Below are 21709 nucleotides of genomic sequence, written 5' to 3'. Positions count from 1 at the left end.
CTGGGAACCAAGAAGGCCAAGTACATAGTACCTGACTAGATGGCTAGACCACCTGTTCTGGCTGCTCACCTGGCTCTGGTTAGAGCAGCTGTGGGAAGACACAGACAAGGTGGTTAAGATACTGAGTGCTGTAGTCTGGGGAGAATTCTAAAGCAGCTTTGTCCTGATGGGAGACAAGTGGACCACTGGCTGCTGTGAAGGTGCTGTCAGCCTGGATCATGTCTGGTATCAGTCCTGAAGTACAGTTTTGGTTTTTGTTTTTTCCTCAAGGTAGGGTCTCTCTTTAGCCCAGGCTGACCTAGAATTCACTATGTACTGGTATGCATGCCTTTATTTGCAGCCTCAGGAGGTAGAGGTAGGGTCAGCCTGGGCTACAGTGAGAACTTTCCTTGAAAAAACAAAAGAACCAAGCCTCAGAGCCTACTTGTAATACTTCATCTTTCCCAGAATCTGTTCAGCAGAGTTTTATGACTGATGTAAAAGGATACTGGTTGCCTACTGTAGAGTCAGTGACATTTGTCAGTGAAGGATTCATACTAGTGAAGGGTGCTTCGAGAAAATGTAATTATTGACTTTTGTTGGTGCCAGTTAAGACAGAGTAAGAAACTTTTTTTTTTTTTTTTTTTTTTTTGAGGCAGGGTCTCACTGCAGCTCAGGCTGACCTGGAATTCACTATGTGGCCTCAAACTCTTGACAATCCTCCTACCTCTGCCTCCCAAGTGCTGGGATTAAAGATGTGCACCACCATGCCTGGCCAGAATAAGAAACTTTAATGCTTGAAAGAGTGCCTACTTTCAGTATATGGGAAATGGAGACTGGAGGGTTGGGAGTTCAAGATCAGCTTCAGCTACATAGTTTGAGGCTAGCCTGGGCTACATGAGAATCTGAACATAAGAAGGAAGGAAGTGAAGGGGGAAAAAAGAAAAGGTAGAAAAATGTTCATATTTTAGTATTTTAACAAATCCATTAACTTTTAAAATACACGTATTTTTAAAATTTATGAACGAGAATGGGCACACAAGAACCTCTAGCCACTGCAAACGAATGAACTCAACATATACACCACAGGATGCAACTGGGGTATCAAGCCTAGATCCTTAGCTTCACAGGCAAGTGCTTTAACCACTAAGCCATCTTTCCAGCCCAACTTTTTAATATTCTCAGAAGATGAACCTAATCTCAAGTGAAAGCTACCTCTAGAATATACTGTCAAGCATATTCTAGAAATAATTTTTTTGTCAAGCACTGTAGAAATGTACCTAAAATTCTACTGAACTAAAAATAATCAGCCTGTGTAGCATACAGAACTTTTTGATGGCTGTAAATGGAACTTGAAGATGAACAGTAGTCACATAAGGTGACCAGCAATGATGTGCACCTGTTTCTGTTGAACAGACTCATTTAATCTGGTCCAACATCAATGTGAAGGATCTATTGAGATATCATCCAGAACTCCTTCTCCAAAGTAATCTCTAGGATCTTACTTTAGGATGTGGTAGTTTCATGTGATAGTTTGAATGTATGGCCCTACATACTCAGTCATTTTTAAAAAATATTTTACTTGGGCATGGTGATGCATACCTTTAATCCTAGTACTTGGGAGGCACAGGTAGGAGGATCACTGAGTTCAAGGCCACCCTAAGGCTACCAAGTGAATTCCAGGTCAGCCTGGACTACAGCAAGGCCCTACCTTGAAACACACCCCCCTCCAATTTTTTTTTTTTATTTGACAGAAAGGCAAAGAGAGGGAGAGAGAGAATATGGGTGTGCCAGTTCCTCTAGCCACTGCAGAGGAACTCCTGATGTATGTACCACCTTGCGCATTTGGCTTTGCATGGGCACTGGGAACTGAGCCTGGGTCCTTCAGCTTTGCAGGTAAGTGTCTTAACCACCAAGCCATCTCTCCAGCTCCTAGAGTCAAAGTCAGTTGTTTTAAAAATGTTATTTGAGAGAAAGAAGCAAATAGAGTCAGGCAAACTAGGGCCTCCAGCCACTGTAGACAAACTCCAGACCCATGTGCCACTTTGTGCATCTGGCTTTATGTGGGTCCTGGGGATTTGGACCTGGGTCCTTTGGCTTCACAGGCAAGCACCTTAACCATTAAGACATCTCTCCAACCTACCCCCCGGCCCTTCTTTGTGGCAAGCCCAACAGACTAGCCTGGGAATTGGCAGGCCTCCCACCCATATAATCTAACTCCAGATGTGTGCACCACCTTGTGGACCTTGCACGTCACCTTGTGTGTCTGGCTTATGTGGGATCTGGGGAGTTAAATGTGGGTCCTTAGGCTTTGCATGCAAGCACCTTAACTGCTAAGCCTTCTCTCTAGCCCAACTCAGTCATTTTTGGACTAAACTTCCTACTTCAGGCCCTAGTAGGCAGATCCCTGCTACAGGGAACAAGTCATTGGGGGTGGATCTTAGAGTCCACCCCTAGTAGGTGTGTTCAGAAGAGTCAGCTCTGGCGGTTTGTGCCTACTGGATTGGTTTTTCTCTGCTAAAATGATATATGATGGAGTGAGCCAGGTTTCTTCCACCATTGATGGAACTTCTCTTAGATGCTGTAACCCTGTAATAAACCCTTTCCTCCCTTAAGCTGTTTCTGGTTGGATGTCTGTCCAAGCAATGTGAAGCTGACTGCAACAGGAGGGATGAAAATGATATGGGTTATACCTTTAGCACTGAAGCAAGTTACTAAAATCACTGGTTTGTACACATGAAATCAGTGAATTTAACATGTAAAATATGCATTATTAAAAAGACGTTTTTGTGGTACGAGGACTGAACCAGGGCCTTGTGAGTGACAGGTAACAGCTCTACTAATTTAAAAAGGGCTTCCTTATCTTCAACCACTTTTCTGGCTTTAAACATTTTAAATTATTAATTAGAAAGATACAGATAAAGAGAGAAAATGGGCATGTCAGCCACTGCAAATAAACTCCAGATGCATGTGCCACCATATGCATTTGGCTTATGTGGGATCTGGGGAATCAAACCTGGGTCCTTAGGGCTTTGCAGGCAAGCACCTTAACTGCTAAGCCATCTTTCCTGCCTCTTTAAACATTTTTAAAACCTCACAATCAACTAGACAAAAGTCTCCCTTAGCATGGATCTACAAAGTGAGACATTTACTCACTACTTTCTAAGAAATGCATTAAAGGCTAAAGAAATGGCTCCGTGGTTGTCATCAGCTCCACACTGCTGGGATGAACCATATAGTTTATGGGAAGGTGCTTGCTTACAAAGCCTGATGGCTTGAGTTTGATACCCCAGTATAGCCAGATGCACAGAGTGGCGAATGCATTTGGAGTTCGTTTGCAGTGGCTGGAGGCCCTGGTGTGCCTAATCTTACTCTTTCTCTCTGCTTATAAATATTAAAAAAAAATTAAAAATTTGTCATTTCAGGGCTGAAGAGATGGCTTAGCCATTAAGTGCTTGCCTGTGAAGCCTAAGGACCCCAGTTCAAGGCTTGATTCCACAGGACCCACATTAGCCAGATGCACAAGGGGGTGCATGCGTCTAGAGTTTGTTTGCAGTGGCTGGAGGTCCTGGTTTGCCCATTCTCTATCTGCCTCTTTCTCTGTCACTCTCAACTAAATAAATAAACAGGGCTGGAGAGATGGTTTAGCAGTTAAGCACTTGCCTGTGAAGCCTAAGGATCCCAGTTCGAAGCTCAATTCCCCAGGACCCATGTTAGCCAGATGCAAAGGGGGCGCAGGCGTCTGGAGTTCATTTGCAGTGGCTGGAAGCCCTGGCATGCCCATTCTCTCTCTGCCTATAGCTCTCAAATAATAAATAAATAAATAGAGTGCTTGCCTAGCATCACAGGGCCCTGAATTTGATTCTGAGAACTACAAAAACAGGAAAAATTTATTTCAATTTTGTTATAATATTGAATAACCTAGAATGTTTATTCATTTTAAGCAAAAGGTAGTCAGTTTGAAGGGAAGAAAACTCAGCCAGTCATACAAATGACATTCTTAGCAACAAAATCTAAAGGGGCATTTTCGTTTTCAATGTTTTAAAATGAAGACAATGCCACCTGTCCCAGTACAGGTCCCTCTACTGCTTTTCAGGAGCAGGACATGCAGCTCTCTGGGCTGACACCCCATAAAGTAGTGAGTCCAGCTGTCCTTGTCCCATGGCTCCCTCCAAAGGAGCCCAAAGTCCAACAGTGGGTTGGGTGGCAGGGCAGAGGGCAGGTACTGTTCAGTCACCTTTAATGTTTCCTTGGGTGGATTCCTGCTTCTCTGTCCCTGCCACCAGTCCAGCCTCTGCATGGGAAAAAATTAAAACAAGGAAAATCCCAAGTCGTGGCTGGCCGAATCTTGGATGAAATCCACAAAACAGCTGAGCAACAGTTGAGGGAGGCATTCACACAAAGCAACCCCCAGGACTGACCACCCCTGGTGGCAGCAAGGGCACAATCAATCCTATGGAACTGTAGATAGTAAGGTCTCCACCACACATCAAGTCAGTGTTAGCCTGCTCTCTCTCCATCAGACAACCAAGGGAATCAAAGTTCTGTCACATCAGGTGCACACCTCCAACCTAGTATAATTTGTTAGAGCTCTCCTGGATCCCATCCTTAGTGTCACCAAAACTATAAAACTCTACTAGCATGAAATACCAAGCTCCTTACTGGAGGCCTGTCTCCTCCAACCATGAGGTGCCAGACTCAAGAAGGCAGGCAGTCACACATCCATGTAGTGCAGACCGACCAACGAGATACATGCAGGCTGTTTCCCTTCCCATTTCATCACTCCAATGTGCTGACTCTCAGGATGGATTTGCCTGCCTCTTTTTCTAAAGTCAAAACAAAAGCTTGGCACAGCAACTTAGAACATGCTCTTTAGCATTTCACTAAAATATATTTATTTTAAGTCACAGTCTTACAGCCTTAATGCAGACAGATTAGCTGTTGTGACTTTGGAAACTAAAGATGCTACAAAGACACTGCCTTTTTCAGGCTGGAAATGTAGCTTAGTGGTAGCATGTTTGCCTATTATGTGAGGCCCTAAATTTATATTCCCAATACTGCAAAGAAAAAAAAATAGCTTTTTTTTCTTTACAATCTTTTCTGTTTTGCTCTTGATCACTTTCAAAAGTCAAGTAATCTAGACAAAAACTGGCCCCTGACCCACAGCTGCAATGTCCAGGCCTATACTATATTTTAAGATTTTCTGCTATAGTCAAAATGCCTAAAGAGGCATTCCTTCCTTTTTTTTCTCTCTTGAAGGGAAAAAGAGAAACTATTTCCATCTTGGTGTTTCAGAGTTAAACAAAAATCAAAACTCAATCACTACTAAACTAATACTGGCACTAGCCAGACTAGCAACTGTTATAAATACAATGTTTCATTTTCATACAAATTTTCAAACTCATAGTTGCCAATAAAAAACAAAATTAAGCCAGGCATGGTAGTTCATACCTTTAATCCAAGCACATGGGAGGCAGAGGTAAGAGGTTAAGTTCGAGGCCAGCCTGGGCTAGAGTAAGACCATACCTAAACTCCCCCCAAAATTCGTACAGAATAGTGATTTAAATTGAACATTAAGATCATTTATAGACAACTCTCCCCACTGAAAGGTAATTGTATGCAGCCTTGCATACACCCAAAACCTCTGCGAAGTTGTTCACAGAGGCTTGCTCCCAGCCTGTGTCCAGTGAAGGGCTAGCAAGCCCCACAACTTTTCTGCTAAGCAGATAGCAAACTCCAGAGCTGGGCCTGTACTCTGATACACAATCCTGCTCCCACCCTGCAACATTAAGTAGACAGTGAAAGGCCACAGGAGGAAAATGGGTATCCTACGCTTTAAATAAGGGTCACCTTGTGTGCTGCTTCCCAAGCCTGGAGTAAGAACACTGAGTCCGAGGACTAGCAACACCAGCCCTCAGTTTCAAGGCTCAAGACTAACATCCACAAACAACGGGCCAGCAGGAATTGGGAGAAGCCTCTGAGATCAAGTCTGAGAGCTGAGCCTCCAGGTTTCTAAAAAGCAAAGCTTCAGGATTCTTTTGAATCTGGACAAGTCTTTCTAGCTGGATAGCCAGACAACAGTGCATTGCACTAAATGATGGAGATACCCAAAGTCTCTTCCTGCAATCCATATACTCTTCCAACAGCCTTCAGAACTCTAAGCTCCAACTGGCTTTCTGGGAGATTGGGAGAAGCAGTAGAGATTTCTTTTATTGATACTCTCAGCCAGTACCACCAGCTGAAAGCTGACACAGAAATAAAAGTCTTCTCAGAAAGTTTCCCACTCCATTCTCTCAAAAGGCTTTGGGAATTAATGTGAATGTCTGCCAGTACGGGTTCCTTAAGCTTCTCTTTATAACATGTGAGCCACCCATGAGACTCAAATGAGGAAAGAAGTGGATGTTTGTTTAAATCAGCTGGGAGTTTCCAAATGCCAACAAGGGCGGGTGAGGACACAACACAGCTCAGGGGAACATGCTTACCTAGCATGCAGGAGTCACAAACAAAAATCAGTAAGGGAGCTCAAAAGAAAAACAATTTTGGGGCTGGAGGGATGGCTTAGTGGTTAAAGCAATTTGCCTGCAAAGCCAAAGGACCCAGATTCGATTCCCCAGGACCCACATTAGCCAGATGCACAAGCAGGCACACTGCACCTGGAGTTCCTTTGCAGTGGCTGGAGGCTCTGGTACATACACCTACTCATTCTCTTTCTCTCTCCCTCTTTCTCTGTCAAATAAATAAATAAAAATAAACTATTTTAAAAAAATAGTTGCCAAACTTGTCTAGGATAGTTTAAAAAAAAAAAGCATTTTTTTCAGCTTTCCAGACCCTAGTCGTTTCTTCCAACCTCTGTTCCGTATCCACATACTGAATTTACACCAACTTTATTTCAAGTTATCTGACCTCTCACTTCCAGGCCTATCACATGGCACAGTGGCAATCACACAGAAGCCACACCATCACCAGGCCTCTGGAAGTCTCTCACTCATAACACTGCTGACTATTATTTCCAGTCTCAAAAGCAGCTCCCTGTGTCCAGCTATCAAGATGTCCAGCGAGTTACAGGCAGGAGAAACAAAAAGAGTACACCCAGAGACGAAAACCCAGGGTAAAGGTTTCAGAAGTTCTTTTGCCCCTACTTTTTCCCTCTCCCTGTGGCCCTGCTCTAACTCACCAAGAAGGTTACCTCCTGTTAAGGAAGCTGCTGCAAAATTCCCACCTCACAGCGAATCAGACAGCCACTACAAAGCAGTGTGTGTACCACCCCTTGCTAGTTCTCAACAAGACGACTTTGAAACCTTCTTTCTTTCTCACAATAGGTGGTACACAGCTTCCTCTCCAACTTCTTGCTCTGAACTCTGCCATTCCCTCATTGGCGTTACTAAAAATTTGGGCCTATGGGCTGGAAAGATGGCTTAGCGGTTAAGGCATGCTTGTCTGCCAAGTGTAAAGACCCAGGTTTCATTCCTCAGTACCCATGTAAAGTGGGTACTGCACAAAGTGACGCATACACCTGAAGTTTGTATGCAGCAGTGGCTGAAGACCCTGGTGTGCCCATTCTCTCTTTCCTATCTCTACTTCCAAATAAATAAATAATACTTAAAAAAAATTGGTGCCTAAAGAAATCTGTCTTGCTGGTCTTCTAATTCCAAACCTAACATTTAGAAACTGACAATCTGGATATGTAGGGATAGGAACAAACATCCCAACTGCAAACTGAGTTGCTTATTAGTGTCCAGGGGAAAAAGATATTTTCTTGAAAAAGCACAGAAATATTTCTGAGGGCATTAAAACATCAAGGAAAAAGTACTCTTTGGACTGGAGAAAACAAAACAAAACATGTCCAAAGAGACTTAAGACTAATAACTAGCAATATCCTGACTTGAGCTAATGGCAGAACAGAAGGACTCTCCCAAGCTTTTGTTTAACACACCATTTTCTTTAAAAAAATAGGTCTGGTGGAGCTGGAGAGATGGCTTAATGGTTAAGGTGCTTGCCTGCAAAGCTTAAGGACCCAGGTTCAATTTCCCCAGGACCCACGTAAGCCAGATGCACAAAGTGGCACATGCATCTGGAGTTTGTTTGCAGTGGCTAGAGGCTCTATCACATGTTCTAGTGTTCTCTCTCTTTCTCTCCAATAAATAAATATATTTTTAAAAAGCTGATCTGCATGTAAAGGAATGCACAGAGTATGCACACTGTGTAGGGTGAGAAGGCAAAGGAACTCTGCATGTCTTTCATCTGGCACATGGTGAGTGGTGGTATGTACATACAGAGGCTTAACAATAGCACAACAGTAGCTAAATGACTGTGGTGACAATCACTGGCAAGCCTTCCTCTTCTGAGGTACAACTTCGTAAGTCCATCACCAAAAGTCACCATAAGCCATGAATCTTTAAGTCTGTTTCTTGAGTTCAGGGCAGGAAGATAGTGGCTTGGGGGCCATCAGTGATCCAAGTTCATCATGGAAACAACAGGGCCCAGGGGAGCTGGGCTTTGTACCACTGGGTCCTCCTGTTTCTCCCTCTTGCTATCTAGCTTAATAAACTCCATAAGTAGCTCCCAAGTGTCCCTTGCTTCTGACAGACCTGCATCAGGGTAAGAAGGGTAATTTCTTAAAATACCCAGTTTCCCTTGGTCAGCTTATTTTGCTTAAAGACAGCAGAACATTCCTAACAATGGGGAACAAAACCACTGCAATTTCCTTAACTCCAGAGAGTGGATTAAAAATGTAACACAATAAGCAGGAAGCTGCTCTAAAACAAGTCAGTAAACTAAGGAGAAATGCTCAGAGGCTCTGGGGTATGGTTGAGCACACTGGTTATCCAGAGCCACAGTATCCTGTCAGGCCACCTCTCCTAGCCAGCTATATACCCTTGCCACCCTCCTCAGCTGCACACTGCTGTGCGTCACTGTCCCACGTGGGGACAGACGGGTCGTTCTCAAAACTGTTGTCGGCTTAGTACTTCACTCCAGGAATAAACTCCTTGGCATCTGGATTCAGGTTACTTTTGCTCTGAAACAAGAACCAAGAGAAAATAAATCTCAAGGCAGCTGTACTTTATCATATATATATATATTTTTTTTTTGGGGGGGGGTTTCGAGGTAGGGTCTCACTCTGGTCCAGGCTGACCTGCAATTAACTCTGTAGTCTCACGGTGGCCTTGAACTCACGGCAATCCTACCTCTGCCTCCCAAGTGCTGGGATTAAAGGCATGCGCCACCACACCCGGCATTCTTTATCATATTTTTTGTGACTTTTTAATTATCATATAAAGCATATAAAATAGCAACTTTCATGACATTTTATGTATATGCATCATTGTACTTCCTCTCTCTTGTCCTTCCTCCCCTCAAAATCTCCCTTCTGTTTTCTTCTTTAAAATTTTATTTACCATGCATGGTGGCACAGGCCTTTAATCCCAGCACTTGGGTGGCAGAAGTAGGAGGATTGCTGTGAATTCGAGGCCACCCTGAGACTACATAGTGAATTTCAGGTCAGCCCAGGCTACAGCAAGACTCTACCTCGAAAACAACAACAACAATATATATGTTAAGTCACTTGCCTGCAAAGCTTAAGGACCCAGGTTCAATTCCCCAGTACCCATGTGGACCAGATGCACAGGTGGCACATGTGTCTGGAGTTCCTTTGCAGTGTCTAGAGGACCCAGCATGTGCCCGTTCTCTCTCTTACATACAAATCAACAAATAAAATATTAAAAAAAAAAATAAAGGGGCTGGAGAGATGGCTTACCAGTTGAGGCACTTGCCTGCAAAGCCAAAGGACCCAGGTTCAATTCCCCAGTACCCACATAAAGCCAGATGCACAAGAGGCCACATGCATCTGGAATTCATTTGCAGTAGCTAGAGGGCCTGACATACCCATGTTCTCTCTCTCTTTCAAATAAATCAATAAAATATTTTTTAAAAGGCTCATATGAATATGTGACCCTTAAAAAATTCATTTTCTTATTTTTGTTATTTATACTTTTGGTGTGTTTGTGGTGTGTACATATGGTGCCTGCACATGTGTATAGAGGCCAGAGGAGGATGCTGGGCTCCTCCTCTATTACCCTCTGCCTTAGTTCCCTTTTTCAGTTACACTGGCTGACCAGCAAACCCTAGAAAGTTTCAGTACTGGGGTTACAGGCATGCAAGGCCATGCTTGGCTTTTTACATGGGTACTAAGGATCCAACTCAGGTGGTCATGTTTGCATATCAACACTTTCACCTGCTGAGCCATCTCTCCAGCAACAAAACTTATTTTCATGTATATATGTGTGTATATACATATTTTTGTATTTTGTTTGTTTTTACAGTATTGGGGATTAAACCCAAGACCTCCTACATGCTAGGCAAGTATTCTACCCCTAAGCTCTACCCCAGAATTCTTCCCCTAAACATAAGAAGACAATTTCTTATAGCTCAGGCTGCCATTGAGGGGCTGTTCTCAAAGGTTCCAGACATACTCAGTACTAACCAAGCTCATTTGCTCCTTTTGGCTTCTAAAAACCTCATCCAAAGCTTCTAAGTTTGACTCTACAAAAAGCTTTTCAATTCACTGAACAGCTTAATTTTGTGAGAGGCAGTAATTCATGAATCCAGTCTGGACACTACTATCTTCCCATAGGCTTTGGTGGTCTGCCCTCTGTCCATGTACCTATCTCTGTACATTGTGGACCCATTCATCAGATCACAAGCTGTGCAGGAACCACAGTGCTCACAGAATTCAGACACTGCATCAGCATGGAAGGTAAGTCAGGAGCATGTTTCTCCCAATAGGAACAGGCTTTTTGTACAGGAGCCATTCAAAACTAGAGTGTATTAAATACAGTATAAGACAATAGCAAATCTTCTTTGGAACCAAACCTTTCTAGTTCCCAGGTTTGTATAATTTGCCCCAATTTAGTACATTAGAGGGATATGAAAGCTGGTGACACTGACAACATGTTTCCCTCTGCTCTGAAGAGTAAAGACACATAAACTCAGGTCTCAGTGACTTGTGAGAGAAGGATGAAGGGCCACAAAGAAAGGATGCAGAATGGAGACTATAGACCAAACACTTTTCTTTTACTATGTCACATGGGCACTATTTGTGGCTCTTACCAAAATATCTTCAGAATCATGGTCACTGTTGATAGACAGTCCATTTAACTGCTGTTGCAACTGTCCCATAGCCTGAGGCAGGTCCCGTGCTGGAATGAACCAGTCTTGGTCTTCTTCATCCAGCATCTCCTGGAAGCAGCGGTCCAAGAAGTCTTGCTCCTGTAGCTCCTCCTCCACCTGGCAGAGGGGACAACTCAGAGTGTCAGAGTGTGTGTGTGGGTGGGGGGTACTCAAAGTTTTCCCCATCCTGAGGCCCTTCAGAGGCTCTCATTATACCTCAGAATATAGAGACTTCTAATGACTGTTAAACATGATTTTAAAATATTTTATTTATTGATTCATTTACTGGAGAGAGAGAGAATGGGCACAACAGGGCCTCCAGCTGCTGCAAATGAATTCCAGATGCATGTGCCACCTTGTGTATCTGGCTTACGTGGGTACTAGGGAATCAAACCTGGGTCTTTAGGCTTCACAGGCACCTTAACAGCTAAGCCATCTCTCCAGCCCTAAAACATGATTTTAAAACTTTTTCAAATGAATTGTATCAACAACAAAACTAAGGAAATAGTTATGCAAAATGGCAGAAACTTCAGTCTTCACAGACCTTTATGTGACAAAAGTATTTTCCATTTATATAGCCTTATGGAAAGACCTCCAGGAAATACTGTTTTCTTGATTTGCTAAAAAGCAATCTTCCTTAATTTCCCATTTTACAGACAGTATGCAAAAGATACGGGAGGCATGTAATCAGTCTACTACTTGGATATTGGAAATTAAATCAAAGTTGTGCATGGTGGTGCACGTCTTTAGTGCTAGCACTTAGGAGACAGAGGTAGGAGGACTGTTTTTAGTTTGAGGCTACCCTGATGCTGCTTAGTGAATTCCAGGTCAGCCTGGGCTAGAGTGAGACCCTACCTTGAAAAACCACAACCCTACCCCCACAACAAAGATTTCATTTATTTTGGGTTTTTTTGTTTGTTTGTTTGTCTTTTTGAGGTAGGGTCTCACTCTAGCCCAGGCTGACCTGGAATTCACTATGTAGTCTCAGGGTGGCCTTGAACTCTTAGCGATCCTCTTGAGTGCTGGGATTAGATTTTTTTTTTTAAAAATTTTATTTGACACAGAGTGAGAGAGGGAGAGGATGGAAGCACCAGGGCCTCTAGCCACTGCAAACAAACTCCAGACAAATGTGCCAGTTGTGCCTCTGGCTTATGTGGGTACTGGGGAATCGAACCTGGGTCCTTTGGCTTCACAAGCAATGCTTTAACAACTAAGCCATCTCTCTAGGCCCACAAAAGAAATTAAATCAAAACCAATTCAGCTCCTGGCCCACTATTCTAGTAATAAGACCCTCAAGGCAGATAAATATTTTCAGGGCCTTAGAAAGATATAGAAAAATCACTAGAAAATTGTGTCATTTGCACAGTATTCTTTCAGAAAAAAACAAACAACCTGAATATTTAAACAACTCCATATTCCTTAAACATTTCCCCTAAATAGTAACTAGGATCTTTACATGTTTTCACAAATGCTGTTTACTCTGCAGATGTGAGCGAGTATAAAGGCCCTTGCTTCACCATCCTCCAATCCCCTTTCCTGCAGTCTGTCTGGCTCAGAGGTTAAGGCACTTGCTCGCAATGACTAATGGCCCCAGTTCAATTATCCAGTACTCATGTAAAAGCCAGATAAAGTATTGCATGTGTCCGGAGTTCATCTGCAATAGCTGGAGACTCTGGTGTTCCCATTCTCTATGTCTCTCTCCTTCTCACTATTTCTCTCTGTATCTGCAAATAAATAATAAGAAGAAGAACTGGCAGAAGAATGATGGAGTGGGATATCCAATGTTCTGCTTAGGCCGCTGCAGGTACCCTTCCCCTCACAGGTACTCAGATGTGTCACCACAGTGGAACATATGTATGCATTCACCAAACAAACACACCAAATCTCTCACACACACACATATACACACATCACAAAAAACACCAAAAAAGAATTCTTCCTTTCTCTCCTGAGTTATTCTTTCTGAGATCTTGGTTGGCTGTTTTGAGACAGTGTCTCACATGTAGACCAGTCTAGCCTCAAACTCACTATGCAGCCAGACCTACTGCAATGTTTTTCTCTGTGAATGAGAGAAGCCCTGAGAAGGGGCTGCTTAGGACTTTGAGCAAGAAAACAGAAAAGACTTTCCCTTCTTCCTGGCAGCCTGGCCCTGAAGAACTGCCAGCCCAACAGCCCTTTTTCTGACCACTGGTTGAACTAGCTTCATGGCAGCCCGCTGGTCTGTATACTTTCTGACAACTCCGTGAACATTCCAATTGCAAGGACTATGAACCCGAAGCCCTGGCTCCTGCTCCAGGAGACTTTACTCTAAGCATAACTGTTCTGCATCCTCTCTCCAGTCACAACCACCCTTGCAATCTGCCCAGCTTTGGAACTATGAGCTTCAGATGACCCCACAGCTATTCTCACTCAAGTTGGGAAGGGAACACTTCCTCAGTAATTCAGTATGAAGCCATCAGTCGGTGAGATGTTTGTGACTGGGCAAATACAACCCTTTATTTACATGCTACACTCACACCATCCCTTTGCCTTCCCTGTCTGTAAAAAGCAGGACGTCCAGTTCACTTTCTGAGCCAAACAGGACACTCGCCTGCACTGCTTCTGGTACTGCACCACTAGGCCCAAGGAAAGGCTGCTCCCAGGTGTTATGTCTCTGCATGCTGAGTGGCAAAGCAACACAAAGGGGAGCAGCAGTGACCCTACAGTAGAGTGGCAGGAGCCATGACCTTAGCAAAGGCAGTTGCTGTGGCAGTAGTGGCAAGAGGAAAGCTGAAGAACTCCAGGGAAGGAGCAGAGACAACATGGGATGGTAGGGGTGGAAGCTGGGGAACCAGATGGCAGAAACAGTGAGTACTGGTCCTGGGTGCTGGCAGCTTCCCTACCTCAAAGGCCAAGTATGTGTGGTAGACCACCCTGACTATTGCTGCCAGAGCTGAGGACTTCACCACTTTCTGAGCGTCATGCTCCTGCAACCAGAACCCAGAGCAGTACATGCTAACCTGAGCCCCTGCAGCTATGAACCTCTGGCTAAGGCCTGGAACCAGAAGTTTCAATAGTTCTCTGAGTATGTCAGCCTACCCAAGCCTTTAGCACTCAAGAGCCCAGGGCCACTTACTACTACTTGTTATTTCATGTAAGTAGAGCAAAAGGACTCTAGCATACTGGGAAAATATGACCCATCCTCCACCTCTATTTACCTGCCGATTGAAATCCTCTTCATTCTCCATCCACATATACTCGGCAAATGGATTTTCTTTTTCCTCATGCCCATTTAACCCTTGGTCCTCTTTGGATTTCACATTGGATGATGTATTTGCCACACTGGAACCATTCATCATGATAAAATCTAAACAAGAACAAAAGAGGCAAAAGTGAATATATAGGATGAAATATAAACCTAAAATATTCAGAACTTTTCAGAAGCTTCTCAAGTTGTAAGACAAAGACTTTAATTTAAAGTAACAGGAACTGATAGTCTGTAACTGTTAGAAAAATCAACCATACTTTGTAATTATCAACTACATACAGGTACAGTTGTTTAATAAGAGGAGGGCTGCAACAACCCTAGTTCAACTCCCAGTGCCTACGTAAAGTCAGATGCACAAAGTGACACATGCGTTTGGAGTTCATTTCATGGTGGCTGGAGACCCTGGTGCATCCATTCTCTCTCTCTGATTGTAAATAAATTTTCAAAAGTATTTAATCCAGGCATGGTTTAAATAAAAAAGTGACTATTTAAAAAAATAATAATAAATAAGAAGAGGGCTGGAAAGACGGCAAGGTACTTGCTTGCAAAGCTTTATGGCCTGAGTTTGTTTCCCCAGTATTCACATAAAACCAGATGCACAAAGTGGCACTTGCATCTGGAATTTGTTCCCAGTGGCAAGAGGCTGTGAAGTGCCCATTCTCTCTGCAAACAAATAAATAATTAAGAAGAGGCCCATGTTTTCTTGCATATGTGGATCCTAGATTCAAATGTTTATATTTGTTTTTTTAAATACATTTTATTCGTTCATTTGAGAGAGAGGGAAAGAGAAGAAGAGAATGGGTGTACTAAGGCCTCCAGCCACTGCAAACAAACTCCAGATGCATGTGCTCCCTAGTGCATCTGGCTTAAGTGGGACCTGGAGAATTGAACTGGGATCCTTTGGCTTTGCAGGCAAATGCCTTAACCGCTAAGCCATCTCTACAGCCCCTCAAATGTTTATATTTGTACATGAGTTGGAGTAAAAACCAGTAGTAGTGGCCAGGAAGCTAAGAAGGGAGCCTGGAGAAGGGGAGGAATTAATGGGAGGGTATAGTACATATGTAAGCAGAGGAGCAGAATACTGGGGATAGAATGGTCTAAGTGGGATTAGGGGAAGGGATCGAAGAGAGGAGTGGATGGGAGGAGAGCTAATCAAAATTTAAGATGCTAGGAATAAGCCATATGGACATCGACTTTACTAGCTGCACTGAACAACTATTGCCAGCTTTATCAAAAGCAGCTGGGTGAACTCATGGGAAAAGGTGTGGGGAGGATCATGAGATCCTTACCTGGGATCTCAGGTACCCCCATGACATCTTGTGGTCTCAAGGGGAGATACAAAAAAGATCAAGGAACATTGAGTTCCATCAAGGTGGTTTCTTTGAAGTCTCCATGCTCTGTAAGTAAACTCTCACTGAGGGAGGATCAATAGGCAGGGGTAACAATCCCAAGCAACATAGTGAACTCCATGGAAGTATTGTTTGGGGTATCATATTCCTGGACAGGGACAAGGAGCTTCTGGAAACAGCTATGGGGAAATCTTCATTCAGGGTGGGATGAGACTTCTTGGTGGTACAGCACCCTGGGGTCTCCATGCTCCGTAAGTAAACCTTCATCTCAAGGCTACGGGAGGAGCATCAGAGGAGTTATCTTGACAGAGGGAGACCTATCAAAGAGGTTGTCCCTGATGCCTCCAAAATATTACAGGCCATTGCCGAGGCCCTTGGTTTCCCACCAGGAATAGATGTTAAGACCCTATTGCTGAAGACTCCACATACTTTGGCTATAAGGCCACTGAGAAATCCTGCTGGAACTGAGCTGATAATCTCCTCCATGTAGACCAGCTGACAGAAAGCTGGAAGAAGCCATTCTGCATGCAGTTCAATGGGAGAAAGAGAAATCACCAGTGAAGATACTCAACAGTGGACACTGCAAGCCTCATATTTGGCTACCCAGGCCAAATGAGTCAATGGGTACAATAGTGGCACATTGGTCGGTGGAAACCAGCTGCTCTCTAATTGGACTGGAGGCCCAATCCATGGGAGGGAATACATCCCTGATACTAAAAACTTAAAACAGGGTTAAGTCATGAGCTCTAGAGGTGTAACATCTGCTGCTGTCTGGCTAAATGTATATACTATGCTCATCAAACTGCCTAGTAATCATTTCTCTTAATGTTCATACCCTTATATTAATGCTACTCTCACTTTTGGTAGTGAATCTTTTCTTTTCAGATGGCAGTAACCTTGGGATGACTCAGAAGGCATCATGGTGCTGGAAAGAAGTGACCGGAGTGCTCAGTACTACAATATCTCTATCACACCTTCCAAGGCGCAGGGTCCATTGTGGAAGAGGTGGCAGAAAGAATATAACAGCCAAAGTAAGGGTAGGACTCCTTACAATGTGCTTCTCCCAGACACAAAATAGCCTGGATATCCATGACCTCACAGTGCCTGACATTTCCTACAAAAGACCATCATATTATGAGGAAAAGATCATAACATCAAATTACAAAAGAGACTGATTGAGAGGGGCAGGAGGTATGATGGAGAATGGAGTTTCAAAGGGGAAAGTGGGGGGAGGGAGGGCATTACCATGGAATATTTTTTATAATCATGGAAGCTGTTAATTAAAAATAATTCTGAAGCCGGGCGTGGTGGCGCACGCCTTTAATCCCAGCACTTGGGAGGCAGAGGTAGGAGGATCGCCGTGAGTTCAAGGCCACCCTGAGACTATATAGTGAATTCTAGGTCAGCATGAGCCAGAGTGAGACCCTGACTCAAAAAACCAAAAAAAAAAAAAAAAAAAAAAAAAAAATTCTGAAAAGAAAAAAAATACAAAAAAAAAAAAAAAGTGTGGGCAGAAGTATCCTGGTTGGAGGTGAATAATGCTGTGCCCAGAAGCCAGATTGTTATTCTAAAAATGTCAGTGCCAGGAATGGAATACCTTCCAGCAAGTTGTTGGACAAGGAGGTTCTTGTAGCACTCGAAACATTACAGGCCATTGCCAATGCTCTTTATTGCCCACCAGAAGTAGACGGTAAGACTCTATTGTTGAAGAATCTACATGCTTGGGCTGCAGGTCATGGAGAAATCAAACTGATGCTGAGCTGGAAGCCTCCTCCCTGTTGACTAGCTGTCAGAATGCTGGGCTTGACGCCCACTCCACACAAGGGAATTCATGCTTGTCACTGAAAACTTAATCAAAAGCTGGGGAGGTCATAAGCCCTAGGGGAGTAATACCTGCTGCTGTCTGACTGAATGCATTTATTATATCTACCAAACTACCCTCTAAACACTTACGTTTATACCAACAATATTAATACTACTCTTATTTTTGGTTAGAGAAACTTCTCTTTTCAGATGTAATGACTCAAAACTCACCATAGTGCTGAGAAGTGATAGTGGAGTGTTCAGCACTGAGACATCTCTATCACACCCTCCAAGGCTCAGGGTCCATTGTGGAAGAGATGGCAGAAAGAATGTAAGAGCCAAAGGAAGGGTATACCTGCTTACAATACTATCTTCCAGACACAAAGCGGCCATGTTATTCACAACCTCACAGTGACTGATACTACCCACACAAATACTGTGTAACAGGAGGGGAAAAAATGATGGTATCAAAATACAAGAGACTAGGTTCGAAAAAAAGAAGGGATTTACTGGGGAGAGGATTTGGGAGGAAGAAAAGGGAGGGTGGTAGGAGTGGATTATGATCATGGTATACTGTCTATATTTATGGAAGTTGTCAGTATCAGTAAAAAGTTAAAACCAGAAAAAAAAGAAAGCAAAAAATTTAATAAGAGGAATGGAGAGCTAGCTCAGCAGTTAAGGGCACTTCCTGTATAAGCACGTTACTCCCTCTTTAGAAGGCAGGCAAATAGCTGGTTGTGGTCATGGAGACTGTAGAATCACTGGGGCTCAAAAATCAGTATGAAACTCTTTTACAAGGAAAAACATGTGGGTGAATAATGGAGAGGGAGACACCTGACAGTTTTCTGGACACCACAGGCAAGCCTATAGGGTGCCACATCAGCACAGATATGTACACACACACTATGCACATGCATAGGGTGTCTCAACCTATAATCCCTGAACTCAGGAGGTTGAGGCAAGAGGGTTGCTGAAAGTCTGAGGTCAGGTGGCGCTACATAGTGAGATCCAGGCCTGCCTGAATTAGAGAATGAGAAACCATCTCAAAAATGGCGGGGGGGGGGGGAGGTTAAGAGGGATAAAAATGTCAAGGCTTAGTATTTCTAGGCCAGACCCATATGGTAGGATGAGGATAAGAACTTCCCCATGCCAAATTTCTAAAAGTTCATTTAATGTGTGTCCAAGACAATTCTTCATTCAATGTGGCTCAGAGAAAACAAAAGATTGGACACCCCTGCTCTAAACCTACTATAGATCAGTCTTCTTAACATTAAAATAGGAAGAAAGGGGCTGGAGGGATGGATGGCTTAGCAGTTAAGGTGCTTGCACATGTATCTGGAGTTTCGTTTACAGTGGCTAGAGCCCCTGGCATGCCCATTCACTCTCCTTCTCTGTCTCCAATAAGTAAATTTAAAAAGCTGAGCATGGTGGCGCCGCTTTTAATCCCAGCACTCGGGAGACAGGGGTAGGAGTATTGCTGTGGGTTTAGGCCACCCTGAAACTACATAGTAAATTCCAGGTGAGCCTGAGCTAGGGTAATACCCTACCTTGAAAAACAAAAAAATAAATAAATAAAATATTTTTTTAAATAGGAAGAGAAAATGTGGTCTTTATTTTTGTGTGTCCATGTGTGAAAGCATGTGCTCACCACAGCACATGCGTGGAGGTCAGAGGACAACCTTGGGTGCTGTTCCTCACCCTGCACCTTAAGGCAGCGTATTTCATTTTTCACCAATGTGCTAGCCAGCCTGCAAACTTCTGTAGGATACTCCTGTCCTGACCTCCCTTCTTGCCCTAAGTACACTGGGATTATAGACACACTATATCATCCAGCTTCATGTGGGCTCTGGAGCTCCAAACTCAGATACTCCCACTTGTATAGCAAGCACTTTATTTAAAGACCTATCTCCCTAGTCCATTCTTTTTTTTTTCCTCCCCTTCAAGGCAGTGACTAACTACTCTAGCACAGAATGACCTGAAATTCACTCTGTAGCCCCAGGTTGGCTTTAAAGTCAGAGCAATCCCCTACCTCAGCCTCCTAAGTGGTGGGACTAAAGGTATGTACCACCACACCCCACAGCAAATGTATTCTGAGGGGGCCAGGGCTTGAAGTTCCCCCCTGAGCCTGCAAGTGAAGGGAAAGCCTGTAGAGTTTCTAGTGGATATTGGGGCATATTTTCCAGTGCTACAGGAAGCAGCTGGATCCCTCTTGGGCAAACAGATGCTGGTACAAGGTACAACTGGGTCAAAACATAACCCCAGACTACCAAAAGACAAGTGGACCTCGGAAAAGGTACTATGACACATACTTTTCTTGTCATTCCTGAATGTCTGCTTACGCATTACTGGGAAAAGACTTATTACATAAGATGAAAGTTAAAATATAATTTGGAAGTCAGAATGTAGAGATATTGATGGAAAAACCAGAGATCCTGATCATAGTACCTTTAGGAGAGGAATGCCTCCTATTAGGGGGTCCTAACATTGAATGAGACCAAAACCTCCTGTCCTCTTTATAAGACAAGTTCCCAGAAGTATGGGCTGAAACTAACAGCCCTAGGTTGGCTAAACACCAACCCCAATCGTGGTTGAACTAAAGAGCATGGCAACCCCAGTGAGAGTCAAACAGTACCCAATGCCACTGGAAGCAAAAGAAGGTATAAGACAATTGGGCTGGAGAGATAGATGGCTTAGCAGTTAAGGCGCATGCCTGAAAAGCCACAGGACCCAGGTTCAATTCCCCAGGACCCACGTAAGCCAGATGTACAAGGTGGCATATGCGTCTGGAGTTCATTTGCAAGTGGCTGAAGGCCTTGGCACACCCATTCTCTCTGCCTCTTAGTCTCTCCCTCAAATAAATAAAATAAATAAATACTGAAAAAAGAAGACAGAGACTCGGGCCGGCTGCCATGTGTCAGCAAAGATGAGGCTGCTGCTGGTCCTGGTGGCAGTGTTGGCACTGGTCCGCAGCGAGGCCTCGGCCAACCTGGGCAGTGTGCCCAGCAAGAGGTTAAAGATGCAGTGTGCCACGGCCCACTGCTCAAGTTCCAGATCTGTGTGTCCTGAGGGTATAGGCGGGTGTTTGAGGAATACATGTGAGTTATTAGCCAGCGGTATCCAGACATCCACATTGAAGGAGAAAATTACCTTCCACAACCAACTTATAGACACATAGCATCTTTCCTGTCAATCTTCAAGCTAGTATTAATAGGGTTAATAATTGTTGGCAAGGATCCTTTTGTTTTCTTTGGCATACAAGCTCCTAGCATCTGGCAGCGGGGCCAAGAAAACAAGGTCTATGCCTGTATGATGGTCTTCTTCCTGAGCAACATGAAAGAGAACCAGTGCATGTCAACAGGTGCATTTGAGATCACCTTAAATGATGTGCCTGTGTGGTCCGAGCTGGAATCTGGCCATCTTCCATCCATGCATCAACTTGTTCAAATTCTTGACACTGAAATGAAGCTCCATGTGCATATGGATTCCATCCTTCATCACCGCTCGTAGCCCACTGTCAGCACTGACAACTCTTCTACATTAAGGATTTTGCAGGAGCAGCGTGGCTGACAACATGAAGGCCTGTACTGAAGACAGCGAGCTGTTGGTACAGACCAGAGGCTTCTTGGCAGTCTTGTTGACCTCTTGGAAAACCTCAATGCAGGATGGTTTTCCATGCTGGCACATCTAGATTGTGCACACTCCTTGAGGGCAATAATACTATACAGGCCCACTCCCCAGTTCACAGGCCTTCCTTTTGCACATGTAGATGTTATTACTTGTGACCATTTTCTTAGTCATGTTTGAGAAGATAGAAAATGGAGCCAAGACCTGATCTTTTCCAGATGTCAGTCTTTTGTGCTTGCATTCAGTTTGTGTTGAAAGCCTGTCGTCTTGAGAAGGCAGCTGAACCCCAGTGCTTTGTAAGAAGCGAGTGGGTGTCACTTGGCCATGTTCAGTTATACCATTTTCAAAACCACAAATTGTGAACAGTACATATACCAGATAATGAGGCAGAACCAGTATCTAGTGTACTCCACCGGTGTGTGTGCAAGTGTGCATGTGCATGTGACTACCAGAAAACTACTACAAAACCAAGTGCATTAAAAATCCTTTTGTGTTGTGCAGGTGTCCTACCTTGACCAGTCCAATGAGTCACTTAATGGGC

General features: G+C 43.7%; 1 protein-coding gene and 1 pseudogene across 3 annotated transcripts in view; one reads left to right on the top strand and one right to left on the bottom strand.

Annotated features, from left to right (window-relative positions):
- Positions 1-6847: 6847 nt before the first annotated feature.
- Positions 6848-21709, bottom strand: part of Paip2b (poly(A) binding protein interacting protein 2B) — a 34201-nt gene continuing 19339 nt past the window's right edge. For 2 of the 3 annotated variants that reach the window (XM_045153404.1, XM_045153405.1), the window contains 3 exons: positions 14343-14491; positions 11086-11262; positions 6848-8995 (listed from right to left, as the gene is read on the bottom strand). In XM_045153404.1, coding sequence (XP_045009339.1) covers positions 8939-8995; positions 11086-11262; positions 14343-14483 — 375 coding nt within the window. In that variant the 5' untranslated portion in view covers positions 14484-14491 and the 3' untranslated portion in view covers positions 6848-8938. Of the gene's footprint in view, positions 8996-11085; positions 11263-14342; positions 14492-20918; positions 21045-21709 lie in introns of those variants that run through there. The other variant, XM_045153406.1, reaches the window with a different exon arrangement.
- On the top strand, positions 20468-21154 carry LOC101607484 (annotated as a pseudogene).

The sequence above is a fragment of the Jaculus jaculus genome, chromosome 6 (assembly GCF_020740685.1).
Source record: "Jaculus jaculus isolate mJacJac1 chromosome 6, mJacJac1.mat.Y.cur, whole genome shotgun sequence".
Lineage (NCBI taxonomy): Eukaryota > Metazoa > Chordata > Mammalia > Rodentia > Dipodidae > Jaculus > Jaculus jaculus.
Note: the sequence above shows the minus strand (reverse complement) of the source record. Positions and strands in the feature narration are given on the sequence as shown.